General features: G+C 41.5%; 1 protein-coding gene and 1 long non-coding RNA gene across 7 annotated transcripts in view; one reads left to right on the plus strand and one right to left on the minus strand.

Moving 5' to 3' along the window:
* The window catches only part of FRS3 (fibroblast growth factor receptor substrate 3), a 38,608-nt gene that overhangs the window by 11,210 nt on the left and 11,208 nt on the right, over window positions 1–16,190 (plus strand). For 4 of the 6 annotated variants that reach the window (XM_072137343.1, XM_072137344.1, XM_072137345.1 and 1 more), the window contains exons 3-6: window positions 9,508–9,590; window positions 9,909–10,095; window positions 11,129–11,290; window positions 11,768–11,919. In XM_072137343.1, coding sequence (XP_071993444.1) covers window positions 9,531–9,590; window positions 9,909–10,095; window positions 11,129–11,290; window positions 11,768–11,919 — 561 coding nt within the window. In that variant the 5' untranslated portion in view covers window positions 9,508–9,530. Of the gene's footprint in view, window positions 1–6,721; window positions 6,799–9,159; window positions 9,383–9,507; window positions 9,591–9,908; window positions 10,096–11,128; window positions 11,291–11,767; window positions 11,920–16,190 lie in introns of those variants that run through there. The other 2 variants (XM_072137348.1, XM_072137347.1) reach the window with 2 other exon arrangements.
* Window positions 2,874–6,976, minus strand: LOC140118904 (uncharacterized). Its single transcript, XR_011853284.1, has 2 exons — window positions 6,781–6,976; window positions 2,874–2,945 (listed from the first exon to the last, which is right to left on the minus strand). It is a non-coding gene; the product is annotated as an uncharacterized lncRNA (long non-coding RNA).

Here is a 16,190-nt window from a genome sequence, read left to right on the forward strand (position 1 = left end):
TGGTATATAGCGATTACTGTTCCCTGTCTGGACTACATTCATTGGGGGCCCCCACCATATTTTGTGCCCAGGGGCCCCCACCAACCTTTATCTGGCCCTGCTAATGGGGGTTTGTGAGCTGTAATGGAGGATGAAGCAGCTCTATGTTCAGATTGGAGATCCCCATTTATGAGTAAATGGCTGTTTCCTGTGAAGGGGTCTCAGAAGCTGGTGAAAGACAAAATCTGCTCCTTGTATGTCTGTGTAAGAAATTCATTATTGGGCCTCCCACAGTATGCAGTCTGTGCTTCAAAGAGTGATCACGGCGAAAGTGACAGAGACAGGAGTTCCTGCTTACCCGCTAAACAAATGCGTAACTGTTTACTCATAATTGATGTTCAGTGCTAACTGTAATAGTTTCTGGGGGGTGCAGTTTTGCCATGGTTTTTGTGTTTTACATTTTACAATATGTGCTGTTTGGCATGAATGTAATGTCTACTGTACGATTGGGGCCATTATGGAGATCCTAAATACGTATACATATATTATATGTATGGTTTTACCATTTCTGTGCAATTCATTAACTTCATAACATTTTCTAAATAGTTGTATGTTGGCTTGTTTTTGGCAGGATGAGTCATATTATTTAACCCCTTAATGACCGCCGTATCGGCTTTTTACGGCGGTCATTAAGGGTACTTCTTCTGACGCGTACGCCTTTCTACGGCGCCGCGTCAGAAGAAGATTTCGGGACATCGGGTCAGTATAGTGCCGGTGTCGGGCTGTGATATCACAGCCCAGACCCGGCACTAACATCCGGGATCGGAAAAACTGTGTGTCCCCCGTGGAGCTTACTGGGGGATCCGATCCCTCCTGCCTCAGCCCCGGGTTCCGACGAGTGACCCGGGGCTGTCGGTTCCTCTCTGTGCCGGGTTCCGCCTCCTGGCAGGACCCGGCTGTGTGTAACTGAGCATGCTCAGCATGCTCAGTTACTTACAGTATACACTGCAATACCAGTGTATTGCAGTGTAAAGGCTTGAATAAGCGAGTCCCATAATCTCCCCAGTAACACAAAAAATGCAAATAAAGTAAATAAAACACAAAAACACGTACATATTTGGTATCACCGCGTCCATATTAATCTGTACAATAAATCTAAATCAATATTGAACCCGCTCGGTGAACTACGTAAAAAAAAAACTCCAAAAATTTCCCATAATATACAATTTTTCATCAAACACCATCACAAAAAATGTTCTAAAAAGTGATCAAAAAAAGTTACGTTCCCTAATATGATACGACTGAAAAGAACAACTGTATTTGCAAAAAATAAGCCCTCAACCAGAGCTGACAACAGAAAAATACAGAAGTTATGGCCCTGAAAATTTGTCAATAGTAAAAACAATGCGATTTTCTCCAATATTGGTTTTGCTCAGGAAAATTGAGCAAAAATAAGAAAAACTATATAAATGAGGTAACACCGCAATCGTAGTGAACCAGAGAATAAAGATAAAATATTATTTTTACGTTACGGTGAGAGGGGGGGGAAAAAATGCTAACAATCCAAAATAAAAATTGATGATTTTGTTTGTGTCCCCCTTGAAATAGTTACCGTAATAAAATCTCATGAATAAGCTTTAAACTCCCAAAATAAATTATCTATACATTGTATCTCATCCCGTACATAATAAGCCCTCATATTTTCGCATTACCAAAAAAATTTAAAAATTTATAGGTTGTACAATGTGACAATACAAATCCGCTGTGAATGGCGCCGCCATTCATTCTATACTCGGCCGTGCGTCTGTACAGAAGTTTACCACCCCATATGTGGTATCAGTAAACTCGGGAGGAATTGGGCATCAAGCGTTGCAGTGCGTTTCATCATTTAATTTATTCTGAAAATGTCAGTTTTGGCCTAAATGAATGTATTTTCCAAAAAAATTCTATAGTTTCTAAATCGCAGGTCCATATTTTTTAACCCATGTGAAACACTTAAAGGGTTAATAGACTTAATAGAAGTTGTTTTACATACGTTGAGGGGTTTCTCTGGTGGGGTAATTTATGGGGTTTTACTATTATTTAGGCCTCTCAAAGTCACTTGGAAGATGAGTTGTCCCTCAAAATGTGAGTTTTGGCAATTTTCATGAAAATAAGAAAAATCGCACCTAAAGTTCTGCACCTCATAACATCCTAGAAAAATGACCGGAAGCATAAAATATCATCCCAACATAAAGCAGATATTCTGTAAATGTTAATTATCAAACTTTTTGGGTAGTTTTACATCTTGTCTGGAAACGAGAACATTTCAAACTTGGAAAATGAAGAATTTTTACAAACTTTTGCCAAATTTTCACTTTTTTTCAGAACGAAACGCAAAACTTATCACTTAAATTTTATAACTAACATGAAGTACAATGTGTCACGAGAAAACATTCTCAAAATCACCGGGATATGTTAACGCGTTCCGAAGTTATAACCAATTATCGTGAGACATGTCAGATTTGAAAAATCGAGTCTGGTCATTGAGCTGAAAACTAGTGTCGGTGATAAGGGGTTAAAATATTCATGGATACATACAAAATTTCCTTAGAAGGGTGGAATGCTAAAAAACATAAAACAAAATTAAGGGGACACTGTTACCAGCTTTTACACCACTACACTAACAGCCCCTCCTTTCAGGCAGAAAATTGAAAATGGCTTTCTCTTTTGTGACGGAGTGGGCTGGAATAGGAGTGCCAACACGATCTTTAACCTCTGAGGGACTGCCCATGGTAGATATACATCCCTAAAGCGGTTAGGGCTTAAGGGCTGTGTTGCTAACTGCAACAATTGACGCTGTCAACAATTGCGGCAGTTAAACCATATGCAAATCTAATCAAAGATCACCAGTATGCAGTTCAAGGATTTTAATTAGACATGCGGACAATTTCACGTGAATGTTTTCGGGTGACGTAGAAGCCTTTCTGAAATACAAACATAAATACAAAAGTAAAAATGTGGAATACATGAGTTGAGGTATAATGGAGAAAGGGGCGCTCCTATGGTGTAGTATTTTTTTATGAATCGGTAATTGGTGTGATAGTAGTAAGACTACTAACCTAGTTGAGATGTGCAGCTGGGCACAACTCCAATAACCGCCTTGGTTAGTGCACATGTCCGCGTACTCCTGCTGCCACAATCCCGGAATAGTTCCTTCTCCAGTGTGGAAAGCTGCTCCCAGAAATTGTAAATCCAAAAAAGGGTAGGTGATGAGCGTTTTATGGCGCTCGATGACTCTCCAGGAAAGTTTAAAATTTCTTTTATTTATAAAAACTGACCTTATTATAAAAATATATATAATCAGAGCAACGCGTTTTGCACTCCAGGTGAGCGCTTCATCTGGTTTGTGACGAACAAGATGAAACGCTTAGCTCGAGCATGAAACACGTTGTTCTGATTATATATATATAGATATATATATATAGATAGATAGAGATAGAGATAGATAGATAGATAGATATCTATAGATATCTATAGATATCTATAGATATATATAGATATATATAGATATATATATAGATATCTATTTAATAAGTTGTTTTTATAAATAAAAGAAATTTTTAACTTTCCTGGAGAGTCATCCAGCGCCATAAAACGCTCATCACCTACCCTTTTTTGGATTTAAAATGTGGAATACATGACTGAGAGAAACGTAACTAGTAGTGAAGAAATTGACGGTCACAATATACAACATGGTGAGTTTATACGAACGGTCTCTTGTTATGATAATAGGCTACAAAGGTATGTTAAGCATAGTGTATACAATCCAAAACTTGATAAGGCAGCGTAAGGGTGTTGTAGTGCCCTGGATTAATGCACTTGTTATACAAATTAGAACTATGCAGTGCAACACATGGTATTAAAGTTTAAAAGGACAGTATGTAAATATAAGTGAGATCCAAAGCAATCGGTGGGTATTCAATTTTATGCTCCATCTGTCACAAATGGATGGTGTGCACAATAATGTGCGATATCCGCAAAAGATATGATGCCGACGTCATGGTCTGTGCGACGCCGGCGCGTAAGTTGCTGTCACCGCGGCCGGACTGGACCAAGCAGGGGAGCAGCGTCGGCGCGTCGGGAGAGGTGAGTTCATGTGATTATATTTTATGTACTGGGGTGGGGGTGGCACTGTATACCGGGGGCAGGCTGTAAACCAGAGGAGGCAGTATATTGGGGCAGTGGCTGTATACTGGGGCTATGGGCTGCCTGGCTATATACTGGGGCAGGGGCTGTCTACTGGGGCTATGGGCTGCCTGGCTATATACTGGGGCTATGGGCTGCCTGGCTATATACTGGGGCTATGGGCTGCCTGGCTACATACTGGGGCTATGGGCTGCCTGGCTACATACTGGGGCTATGGGCTGCCTGGCTACATACTGGGGCTATGGGCTGCCTGGCTACATACTGGGGCTATGGGCTGCCTGGCTACATACTGGGGCTATGGGCTGCCTGGCTACATACTGGGGCTATGGGCTGCCTGGCTACATACTGGGGCTATGGGCTGCCTGGCTACATACTGGGGCTATGGGCTGCCTGGCTACATACTGGGGCTATGGGCTGCCTGGCTACATACTGGGGCTATGGGCTGCCTGGCTACATACTGGGGCTATGGGCTGCCTGGCTACATACTGGGGCTATGGGCTGCCTGGCTACATACTGGGGCTATGGGCTGCCTGGCTACATACTGGGGCTATGGGCTGCCTGGCTACATACTGGGGCTATGGGCTGCCTGGCTACATACTGGGGCTATGGGCTGCCTGGCTACATACTGGGGCTATGGGCTGCCTGGCTACATACTGGGGCTATGGGCTGCCTGGCTACATACTGGGGCTATGGGCTGCCTGGCTACATACTGGGGCTATGGGCTGCCTGGCTACATACTGGGGCTATGGGCTGCCTGGCTACATACTGGGGCTATGGGCTGCCTGGCTACATACTGGGGCTATGGGCTGCCTGGCTACATACTGGGGCTATGGGCTGCCTGGCTACATACTGGGGCTATGGGCTGCCTGGCTACATACTGGGGCTATGGGCTGCCTGGCTACATACCGGGGCTATGGGCTGCCTGGCTACATACCGGGGCTATGGGCTGCCTGGCTACATACCGGGGCTATGGGCTGCCTGGCTACATACCGGGGCTATGGGCTGCCTGGCTACATACCGGGGCTATGGGCTGCCTGGCTACATACCGGGGCTATGGGCTGCCTGGCTACATACCGGGGCTATGGGCTGCCTGGCTACATACCGGGGCTATGGGCTGCCTGGCTACATACCGGGGCTATGGGCTGCCTGGCTACATACCGGGGCTATGGGCTGCCTGGCTACATACCGGGGCTATGGGCTGCCTGGCTACATACCGGGGCTATGGGCTGCCTGGCTACATACCGGGGCTATGGGCTGCCTGGCTACATACCGGGGCTATGGGCTGCCTGGCTACATACCGGGGCTATGGGCTGCCTGGCTACATACCGGGGCTATGGGCTGCCTGGCTACATACCGGGGCTATGGGCTGCCTGGCTACATACCGGGGCTATGGGCTGCCTGGCTACATACCGGGGCTATGGGCTGCCTGGCTACATACCGGGGCTATGGGCTGCCTGGCTACATACCGGGGCTATGGGCTGCCTGGCTACATACCGGGGCTATGGGCTGCCTGGCTACATACCGGGGCTATGGGCTGCCTGGCTACATACCGGGGCTATGGGCTGCCTGGCTACATACCGGGGCTATGGGCTGCCTGGCTACATACCGGGGCTATGGGCTGCCTGGCTACATACCGGGGCTATGGGCTGCCTGGCTACATACCGGGGCTATGGGCTGCCTGGCTACATACCGGGGCTATGGGCTGCCTGGCTACATACCGGGGCTATGGGCTGCCTGGCTACATACCGGGGCTATGGGCTGCCTGGCTACATACCGGGGCTATGGGCTGCCTGGCTACATACCGGGGCTATGGGCTGCCTGGCTACATACCGGGGCTAGGGGCTGCCTGGCTGTATACCGGGCGGACTGAATATACTAGGAGGACTGACTGGCTGTATACTGGGGGGCTGGCTATAAAATATATAAATATATATATATATATATATATATATATATAATATGTGTATGTATACAGTGGGCTGCATGTATACTGGGGTGGCACGCTGACTGTATACTGGGGGGGTGGCTGGCTATATACTGGGGAATGGCTATTAGTAATAGTAGCTATATTCCTGTACATAGGGGGCAGTATTATAGTAGTTATATTCCTGTACATAGGGGGCAGTATTATGGTAGTTATATTCTTGTACATAGGGGGTAGTATTATAGTAGTTATATTCTTGTACATAGGAGCCAGTATTATAGTAGTAGTATTACAATATATTTTACTTAGGGGCAGTAGTATTATACTAGTTACATTCTTGTTTATTGGAGAAGGTATTGTAGTATGTTTTTAGTGTACATATATGGCAGTATTAAGTTGTGTGCTCTTAAAATAGAAGTGTTATTCCTTTACAAGGGAGGCAGTATGAGTCTTTTTTTTTTTCTCTGCGGTGTACATGTTGATTTAGACCATCTATTAACAGTTTGTATGGAGTTTAGTAACTTCACCCACATCACAAGACCACGCCTACTTGTTTTGACCCCACCCACAGAATGGGGCCACTTTTACAGTTTTTTCCAGGGCCACTTTAAATTCCCAGTCCGCCCCTGGGTGTGGGATATGCTGGGCTGTGAAGAGAAAGGTAAACTAGAAGTTTACTAGAAGCTTACCAATGCCGGCTGAAAAGAGTAAGCGCAACAGTAGATGTGGGCGACTGGGTATGCGTGCAATAGATTATAAATGCGGGTGGTGGTGGGGCACCTATGCGCTGGGCCGGAAGTTGTGCAATTCACGTACTTCCGGTTATCGCGAATCTTGGTAATCATAGATGTCAGGGAGATGTGGCGCAGCCGTAGATAGTCTGTGGTGCTGGCAATGTAAAGAAAAAGAATAAACCAGGTCTAATTTAGCGAGAGAAATGGGGGTAGAGCGTACATGTAGATCTAATGGAAGCACTATATAGAAGCTGTGGGAAAACGGATAATAAGGGATTAAAGAAAGGGAAGAGGCAATATTTATGTTTTGTATTTCAGCATTTGAGAAGGGATGCTACGTCAGCCGAAAACGTGAAATTGGCCATATGACTAATTAAAATCCTTGATTCACATACTGGTGTGCTTTGGATTACATTTGTCTATTGTTTGGGGTTGGCTACCTAATCTGAAAAGCACCTGATTCGTATTACCTGATGTGCACCAATCCATATTGAAAGCGGCAGTTAAACTGTTAGGTGCCATAGTGACGGACCACTATTTCAACTAAATATGGCTGCCAATCATTACTCTCTGCAACATCATCAGGGGTTGCGGATAGCAAAGCTGCATAGACAAAATATTCTGCAATACAGAAGTATTGCAGTATATTGCAAGGACAGTCAGACCCCCTAGGGCAGTGATGGCGAACCTATGGCACTAGTGCCAGAGGTGGCACTCAGAGCCCTTTCTGTGGGCACTCAGGCCATCAGCCTAAGGCAGAGTTCACCAAACAGGACCAAATCCATTAGATCTTCCTGCAGTCCTGGGCAATTTATGAGATGCTGCGCTCAGTGCTATTTTACAGCGACACTTCATTGACTGTTTGGAACTGCTTGAAAAGTAAGAAGGTGAGGAAAGGGCTACATTATCTTTGGAGGTTCTCATGCTGGACCCACCATTCTTCCTAATCAAAGAGACCCTGGAGAGAAGCTACAATGATAATCTGAATTTCCCCTCCTTCTTTCAGCTGTATTGGTGGCCTCAGGCGGCCGATACAATTAAAGAAGTGGAAGAACAGGTAGCAATAAGTTACTGCTTAAAATGGCATATTGGCACATCAGGGTAAATGAGTGGGTTTTGGTTGTAGTTTGGGCACTCTGTCTATAAAAGATTCGCCATCACTGCCCTAGGGTTCAAACACCTTAGGGGCCCTCAAAAAAGGAGATTTTAATTGAATGGGATTATTATTTCACCATTTTATGACCCATGAAAAGTTCTCTTAAGTCCATCAATGAAAGATTTATCTCATCCTGCAAAAATTAACGCCTAACACTGCATCACCAGATTCTGATGTTCATACCAGTTTTATACTTCTGTGGAGCTAAGACAATTTTACAGATTTTTTTTTTTTTTTAGAATTTTTTTTTCCAACACAAAAACTATATAAATTTTTTTATCCCCATGATCATAGACTGCATACTTTAAGAGGTTGGCCACTTTACCTCAAGTTTTTTGTAATGGGTGGGTGGCAGAACATTAGGTAATACACCAGTAAACATATATTAAAAGTTCTGCATCAATTTCTTGATAGGTAAATTGAAGCCTCATGTATTCTACCTCCTCAGCCAGACATTCCATAAAATGGCTTCAAATGAAGGCTCATATGATAGTATTCATGAATATAAGATTAAGGTCGTGGCCAGACAATTGTGGGATACCGGAAGTAAGAAATGGAAATGTAAAAACTGGAAATGGCCTGGAAAAGCACTGTAGTGCCTAGAACCAGGCTTTTGATATCTAATAAAATAACCAAATAAATATAAGATAAAATGGGAATCTCCACTTTAAAATTGCATTGGGTTTGTGGTTCTGTAAAATACCACAATTGACTTATGACTTTTAAAAGACAATAGACCACATTTACACATAAAAATAAATAAATACAAACAAACTGTACAGTTTGCCTGTTTAGTGTGCAGAGGGTGACAGATTCATTAATTGTGGCATCCGTTCTTCATTAATATAGAGCCCTCTGCACTGCTACGGCAGAGTGCACCTCTAACATGGGGCGTGCAACGCACTTCTGTCAGACTGTGCATGTGGACCGCCAATTTCAGTGAGGAAATAGTGCAGCCGCGGCACAAAAGAGCCTTACATTTGCAGGCAGCTTGCTCATAAAAGAATGCGCAAAGTCCGACAGAAAACTGGCGCAAGGCTCTTGGTAAATATGATCCTATGGGAGTCTTTTGTAATAGGCTTTTTTTTCCACATCTCTGCTATTCCACAACACACTAGATCTGTTGTGGCATCCTCCCCCCTCCCCAGATATGTTCTTTACCTCTCTGTAGCTTTACCCTTCCCACGCTGCTACCGTCAAGAACTCTGTGTCTGTATCAGTGTGAGAGCTCGGTCCTGGAAAGGGAGGGGCTAGAGTGCAGGGAGCAGAAAGAGACAGGAATCTCGGCTCCACGGCCGTCACTCAGAAATCCAAGATGGCTTCCCCGACCCCGAAGTCAGAAGTTACAGGGTTGTGTCTATGAGCAACTGAAATTGTGTATACCAGGACTGATAGAAACAGGTTGGACTTATATCTGTGAAATGCTGTATTTTTGTTATTAACTGTGAGTTAGAGAATGTTTTATTTTGTTCTCCTGAGTACATTTAACCCCAAAAGATAACCCCTTGTTTACTTTGTCATTTCAGAGGAAAATTGATGTGCTGATATCATGGGAAGCTGCTGCAGCTGTCGAGACGGACTCCCAGACAATCATCCGACCAAGTTCAAAGTAAATTACTATATAACTCAGATGTTAAATGTCTGTGCATTCGAAATGAATTCTTTTGGGCAAAAATGAGAAATTGAGGAGTTTTGTTGCTAAGGAGGTTTATTTATTAAAATGGAGAAAAAACTTTTTTTTTTTTTTTTTTTATAAATGAGCATAAGGCCGTTATGAACAGGTGTTCATCTTTTATTCATAGTTTGCTCTTACTTTTCTACTAAATGTACTTTAGCAAGAATAGGGAACCGATCAAAGAAAACTAGCTATTAGAAACCTGAGAAGCCTTTTTACATTGTTCCCTGAAATCTGTGTTTGTTCTTGAAGGTCACTAATGTGGATGATGAAGGGACAGAGCTGGGCTCTGGAATAATGGAGCTAACACAGACTGAGCTGGTTTTACACACCAGAAAAAGGGATGCTGTGAGATGGCCATATCTGTGTTTGCGGCGCTATGGATATGACTCTAACCTCTTTTCCTTTGAAAGTGGGCGACGCTGTCAAACTGGGCAAGGTATGTTCCAACCATCTTTACCCCCATTAAAAAATTAAATCAAGTCGGAAGAGTTAAAGAGGACCTGTCACCCAATAAAAAACCATAGGAGCTGCTTACTAAATTAAGCAGCTCCTAGCACTATCTTTGATGTAGCATTGCTAGACTAACGTTATCGGAACCCTTCGATAACACTAGCAAACACTGCTGCAAAGTACAATAGAAACTCTGTAACGCACTCAGAGCCGTCCGGCGTATTCATGAGGGGGTGGTCCGAGGCACTGCCTCTCCCAATTCATAGGCCGGTGGTGACTGCGAGCTTCATGTGGCAGTCACTGCTCCCTCATGAATACACCGAACCGTTTTGAGCGTGGTTCCAGCATTTCTTCTGTACTTTGCAGCAGTGTTTGCTAGCGCTATCGGAGGGTTACACTGTTACATCCTAGGAGCTGCTTACTTTAGTAACAGCTATAGGTCATCTTTAATACCATTGCAGCATCCATCAAGTTACAGGATTATGAAAGTTTGTTCAGCAGCATAATGTATTATATTCATGCACTAAATGTCAAGCACACTTCTTTCCATTATGTGGCTGCTGCGCAGTTAGGCCAGTAACAATGCTCACGCCTCTTTTTCTAGGCAGTTCTCAACCCTGCAATCTGGGTATAATCTGGGCAATCTATATATACTGATGCAGTGTCACAAACCATACTCGTGTGCTCCAGACCAAGCATATTAAAATCAAATATATGTAACAACAAGTAGAATTAAATAATTTTTCTAAAAATACTTATTTTGTTTCTTGGTTTTGCCATTTTGTATATGCCATTGTGCACCATAAATAAAGCTTTTTGCAGCAGAATGCATGATAAGAGTATGTGAACCCAGGAATAAGAGTGGAATTCTGGTTTGTCAGGCGGAAAAAAGTGTGATGTACTAAATGGTTAGATAAAGTAAATATTTAAATGAAAAACCTAATTTAAAAATGATCTTCTATATATAAAAATTGTGTTTTGCTTGTGTTGTGACAATAATACCTTCTTTATCCTTTCAGGAATATTTGCATTTAAATGCTCCCGGGCAGAAGAAATTTTCAACCTGTTGCAGGAACTAATGCAGCGTAATAGTATCAGTGTTGTTGAAGAACCAGTCATGATCACAAGGACTGGCCACCCAGCTGAAATGGAAATGCCTCGAACCCCACAAACCCCTGGAGGTATGTAAAGTGTTGCTGCATAGAGCACAAACCAAGCCTCTCTTAATAAATAAACAGATGGCAGAGTGCTAAATAAAACCATGAAATGGGTTGTTTTAAAAATAATATGGGATTTGGATCCTTTGTTTCTAGCTTTGCACTCCTGTCCACACTGTATGGAAGATAATTCTAATGGAGACTAGAGTGCAGTGATGAAAGTGGCATCATGGAAATTGGAAAGTATTGCTGATGTAATCTGAGTGCTCCCACTGTTTTCTGGGATATATTTAGGGAACTAGATATTTATCTAAACATTTTTTTGGGTTTATTTTGACAAGACAAAAACTATGAATACAATAATAAGACTAAGAGTCTGAATAAGGTCTAATCCTGTTAAACTAGGATTTAAAAAAAAACAAAAAAAACTTTATAGGTTCATAACATTTAATAGAGATCCAACATGTTTTTTTTTTTTTCTTTTTTCACCCTTTAAAAAAGCTTTAGGATACACAGGTTTTCCAAATGGCTTTCACAATTTTCCACGTGATGGACCTTCTTACCCTTCAGCACGTCATCCTCCAATGGGAAACCTAAGACACCAGTCTATTGGGGAGGATCATACCCATGGCTTGATAACTCCAGATGATCAGGTAACCAGGCTTTTTTCATAATTCTGTGCTGCATGTTCTGAGAAAGTTATTTTAACTCCTTTTCAATGTGCGCCTTAATAGTACAGCGTGACGGGAAGGTACTTAACAAACGTTCGGAGCAGGCACCATACAGAACGGGTGTCAGCTGCATATCGCAGCTGACACCCTTCTGGAACACCTGCAAATGGAGATTTATCCAATCGTGGTTGTTAACCCCTTACGCTCAAGCATGACCGCGGCTTCTCATGTGGACAGGACTGCCCACGATACTCCGCTGGCAACTGTTAAGTCACATTGCTCCCCATATCCCTCAATTATTTCATTGAGGGTTTGTAGTTTGAAAACTAGAGTCACTTTTTGTTTTTGTTAGCTTTTTTTATATAGGTTTTCTATTTCCTCTCCAAGCCTCTGGATTTATTTTTTTAGAATATATCTTTTTTCCGTTTTGGGGCATAGTTAAATCAAACACCTGTTGGGGCAAATACACAAATTACACCTTGCTAAATTCTCCAAGGGGTGTACTTTCCAAAAAGGTGTCTCTTGTTGGGGCTTTCCTCTGTTTTGGTACCATTAGGACTCTCCAAATGCATCCTGACACATGAAAACTTTTTCAGCCATATTTGTCCTCCAAAAACTAAACAACGCTCTTCCCCTTCCAAGTGCCCCCCTGTGCCCGTACAGCAGGGTGTAGTGACACAATGGGTAATGGCATACTCAGGAGGAATTGCACTAAACATTGTAAAATGCATTTTCCAATTTAACCGATTGTGAAGGCGGAAATTTTTTCATTTTTTTTTCACCCTCATGAAACGCTCATAGGATTAACAATATCCCCAAAGGGTGTTTTGAATATTTTGAGTGGTTTCTAAAATGGTGTCATTTGTGGGGGGTTTCTGTCATATAGGCCTTATAAAGTCACTTCTAACTAAATTAGAAGGTTTTGATGATTTTTGTGAAAATTGGAAAAATTGCATTTTAAGTTATAAGCCCAGTTTGAATAATGATGCCAAGTTAAAGCGGACATATGGAGAATGTTAGTTATTTTGGTGATATGACTAACTTTGCAAAAAGTAGAAAAATTTGGAAAACTTAATTTTTCAAAATCTTTGCTAAATTTCCATTTATTTTCATAAATAAATACTAAAATACTTAAATTTCTCAACCAACATGAAGTACAATCTCAAAATCACCTGGATATGTTAAACCCTTAACGCTGTAGCCACTTTTCACCTTCCTGACGTGAAAAGTGTCTATATAAGTGGTTATAACTATGAAACGCTTTAACATGTCCAGCTGATTTTGAGATTGTTTTTTCGTGACACATTGTACTTCATGTTGGTTGAGAAACACATGACAGAAACCCCCCACAAATGACACCATTTTAGAAACTGCACCCCTCAAAATTTTCAAAACAACCTTTGGGAATTTTTTGTTTATTTTTCATGAGAGTGAAAAACAAATGAAAGTGAAATTACACAAATGTAATTTTATTTTACAATATATTAATTGAACACTGAAATTTGCACCTTCACAATGCGTTAAAAAGGAAAATGCATTTTACCATGTTTAGTGCAATTCCTCCGGGGTATGCAAATACCCATTTTGTCACTGTACCCTTATGTACGGGCACAGGGGAGCACTTCGAAGGGAAAGAGCGTTGTTTCGTTTTTGGAGGGCAAATATGGCTGAAAAAGTTTACATGTGTCAGGATGCATTTAAAGAACCCTAATGGTACCAGAACAGAGGAAAGCCCCAACAAGAGACGCCATTTTGGAAACTACACCCCTTGGAGAGTTTAGCAAGGTGTAATTTGTGTATTTTCCCCAACAGGTGTTTGATTCAATTAGGCCCCAAAAAGGAAAAAGGTGAACATTTTGTCAAAAAAGTCACTTTAACCCCAAATTTTTGTAAGCCACAAGGGATAAAAGATGAAACGACCTGCATAAATGTGTAAAAGTATTTCTCCTAAGCACAGAATTGCACCAGTTGTGCATATAAAGTCTTTACATGTGTCAGGATGCATTTAGGTAGCCGTAGTGGTACCAAAACAGAAGGGAACCCCAACAAGTGTCACCATTTTGGAAAGCACACCCCTTAGAGAATTAAGCAAGGTGTAATATGTGTATTTGTCCGAAAAGATGTTTGATTTAACCCCTTAGCGACTTGGCCTTTTTTAGTTTTTTCACTTCCATTTTTCACTCACCAACTTCAAAAATCTATAACTTTTTTATTTTTCCACATAAAGAGCTGTGTTATAGCTTATTTTCTGCATAACAAATTGCGCTTCATAGTGACGGTATTTAATATTCTATGGCGTGTACTGGGAAGCGGGAAAAAATTCCAAATGCAGTGAAAATGGTGAAAAACCACATTTGCGACATTTTCCTGTGGACTTGGATTTTACAGCTTTCACTCTGCGTCCCAAATGACATGTCTACTTTATTTTTTGGGTCGGTACGATCACGTGGATACCAAATTTGTATAGGTTTTATAATGTTTTCATACATTTAAAAAAAATGAAACCCTCCTGTACAAAATTTTTTTTTTTTTTTTTTTTGCCATCTTCTGGCGCCAATAACTTTTTCATATTTTGGTGTACGGAGCTGTGGGTAGTGTAATTTTTTGCGAATTTTGATCACTTTTTATGAATTTTTTTATATTTTTCAAAATGGCAAAAAAATGCCATTTTCGACTTTGGACGCTATTTTCCGTTACGGGGTTAAACACAGTGAAAAACCGTTATTATATTTTGATTGGGCATTTTCGGACACGGTGATACCTAATGTGTTTGATTTTTACTGTTTATTTATATCCGTTCTAGGGAAAGGGGGGTGATTTGAATTTTTAGGTTTTTTATTATCATTTTTTTTTTTGAACTTTTTTTTATTTTTACTTTACTATTTTTCAGACTCCCTAGGGTACTCTAACCCTAGGCAGTCTGATTCATCCTATCATATACTGCCATACTACAGTATGGCAATATATGTGGATTTTACTGCATGGGTTAAAACAAAGTAATTGGCCTAATTGGCTACCATGGCGAGCGACCATGGCGACAAGATGGCGGCGACCATGCGGCGCCATCTCTTTGAAGCTAGCACCGATCGCGGGTGTTACCGGTAAGCCTTTGCTATAATATGCAGCAAAGACTTACCGGCTATGGAGAGTTAATTAGGACTTAAAAAGGAAAAAGCTGAAAATTTTCCTATAAAGGTCATTTTTTAACCCTAATTTTTTTTATAGCCAAAAGGGATAAAAAAATGGAATAACCCCCCAAAATGTGTAAACCTATTTCTCTCGATTGTAGAAGTACCACACATGTGTATATAAAATGTCGCATGGGCGCACAGTAGAAGGAAAGAGGGATGTTTGCCTTTTAGAAGCCAAATTTGAAAGAAATGTTTTACCTGCATTAGGAGAACCCTAGTGGTATAAAACAAATAAGAATCTGAAAAGTGTCCCTAATTTTTGAATGCACACCCCTTAGGGAATTTCGCAATGTGTAATATATGCCCCTACAGCTGAATGATCCAATTAGGCCCTAAAAAATTAAAAAGGTGAAAATTTTCCTATAAATGTCACTTTTACCCCTAATTTTTGTAAGACACAAGGGATAATATATGAAATAACCCAAAAAAGGTGTAAAGCGATTTCTCACGAGTGTAGAAGTACCCCACATGTGCATATAAAATGCTTTATGGGCGCACAGTAGAGGAAAAGAGGGATGTTTGTCTTTTAGAAGCTAAATTTTACAGAAATCCTTCACATGTGTCAGGATACATTTGGAGAGCCGTAGTGGTACCAAAACAGAGGAAAACCTGAAAAGTGACCCTAATTGTTGAATGTACACCCCTTGGGGAATATAGCAAGGTGAAACATGTGGTGAAATTAGCATTTTGAACATATAGGTGGTTTCCAAATATGATGTGCAATGGAGTCCAAATTGCAATTATTTCTGGAAAGTTCAGTGCCCATTATGTGGTGCCCATTATGTGATGCCCAGTTTGTGCCACTGTAAAATGTTAGGTTTCTGATTAGGAAGCCATGTTTCCTGATGCGAGAAAGACCCAACATGTGATCCTAAACTCTAGCCAGAGAGTCCAGCAGGGCTCCGGAATGATAAAGCACTTGGAATATAAATAAATAATAATAATAAATAAAGAACTTGGAGATATATAAAGGATCTGCTAACAGATCCAGAGACTTGGAGGGGAAATAGAAAACCTAAATAAAAAACATAAAACCCACAAGTGCCCCTAGTTTGCAAACTA

The sequence above is a fragment of the Engystomops pustulosus genome, chromosome 2, assembly GCF_040894005.1.
Source record: "Engystomops pustulosus chromosome 2, aEngPut4.maternal, whole genome shotgun sequence".
Taxonomy (NCBI): Eukaryota; Metazoa; Chordata; class Amphibia; order Anura; family Leptodactylidae; genus Engystomops; species Engystomops pustulosus.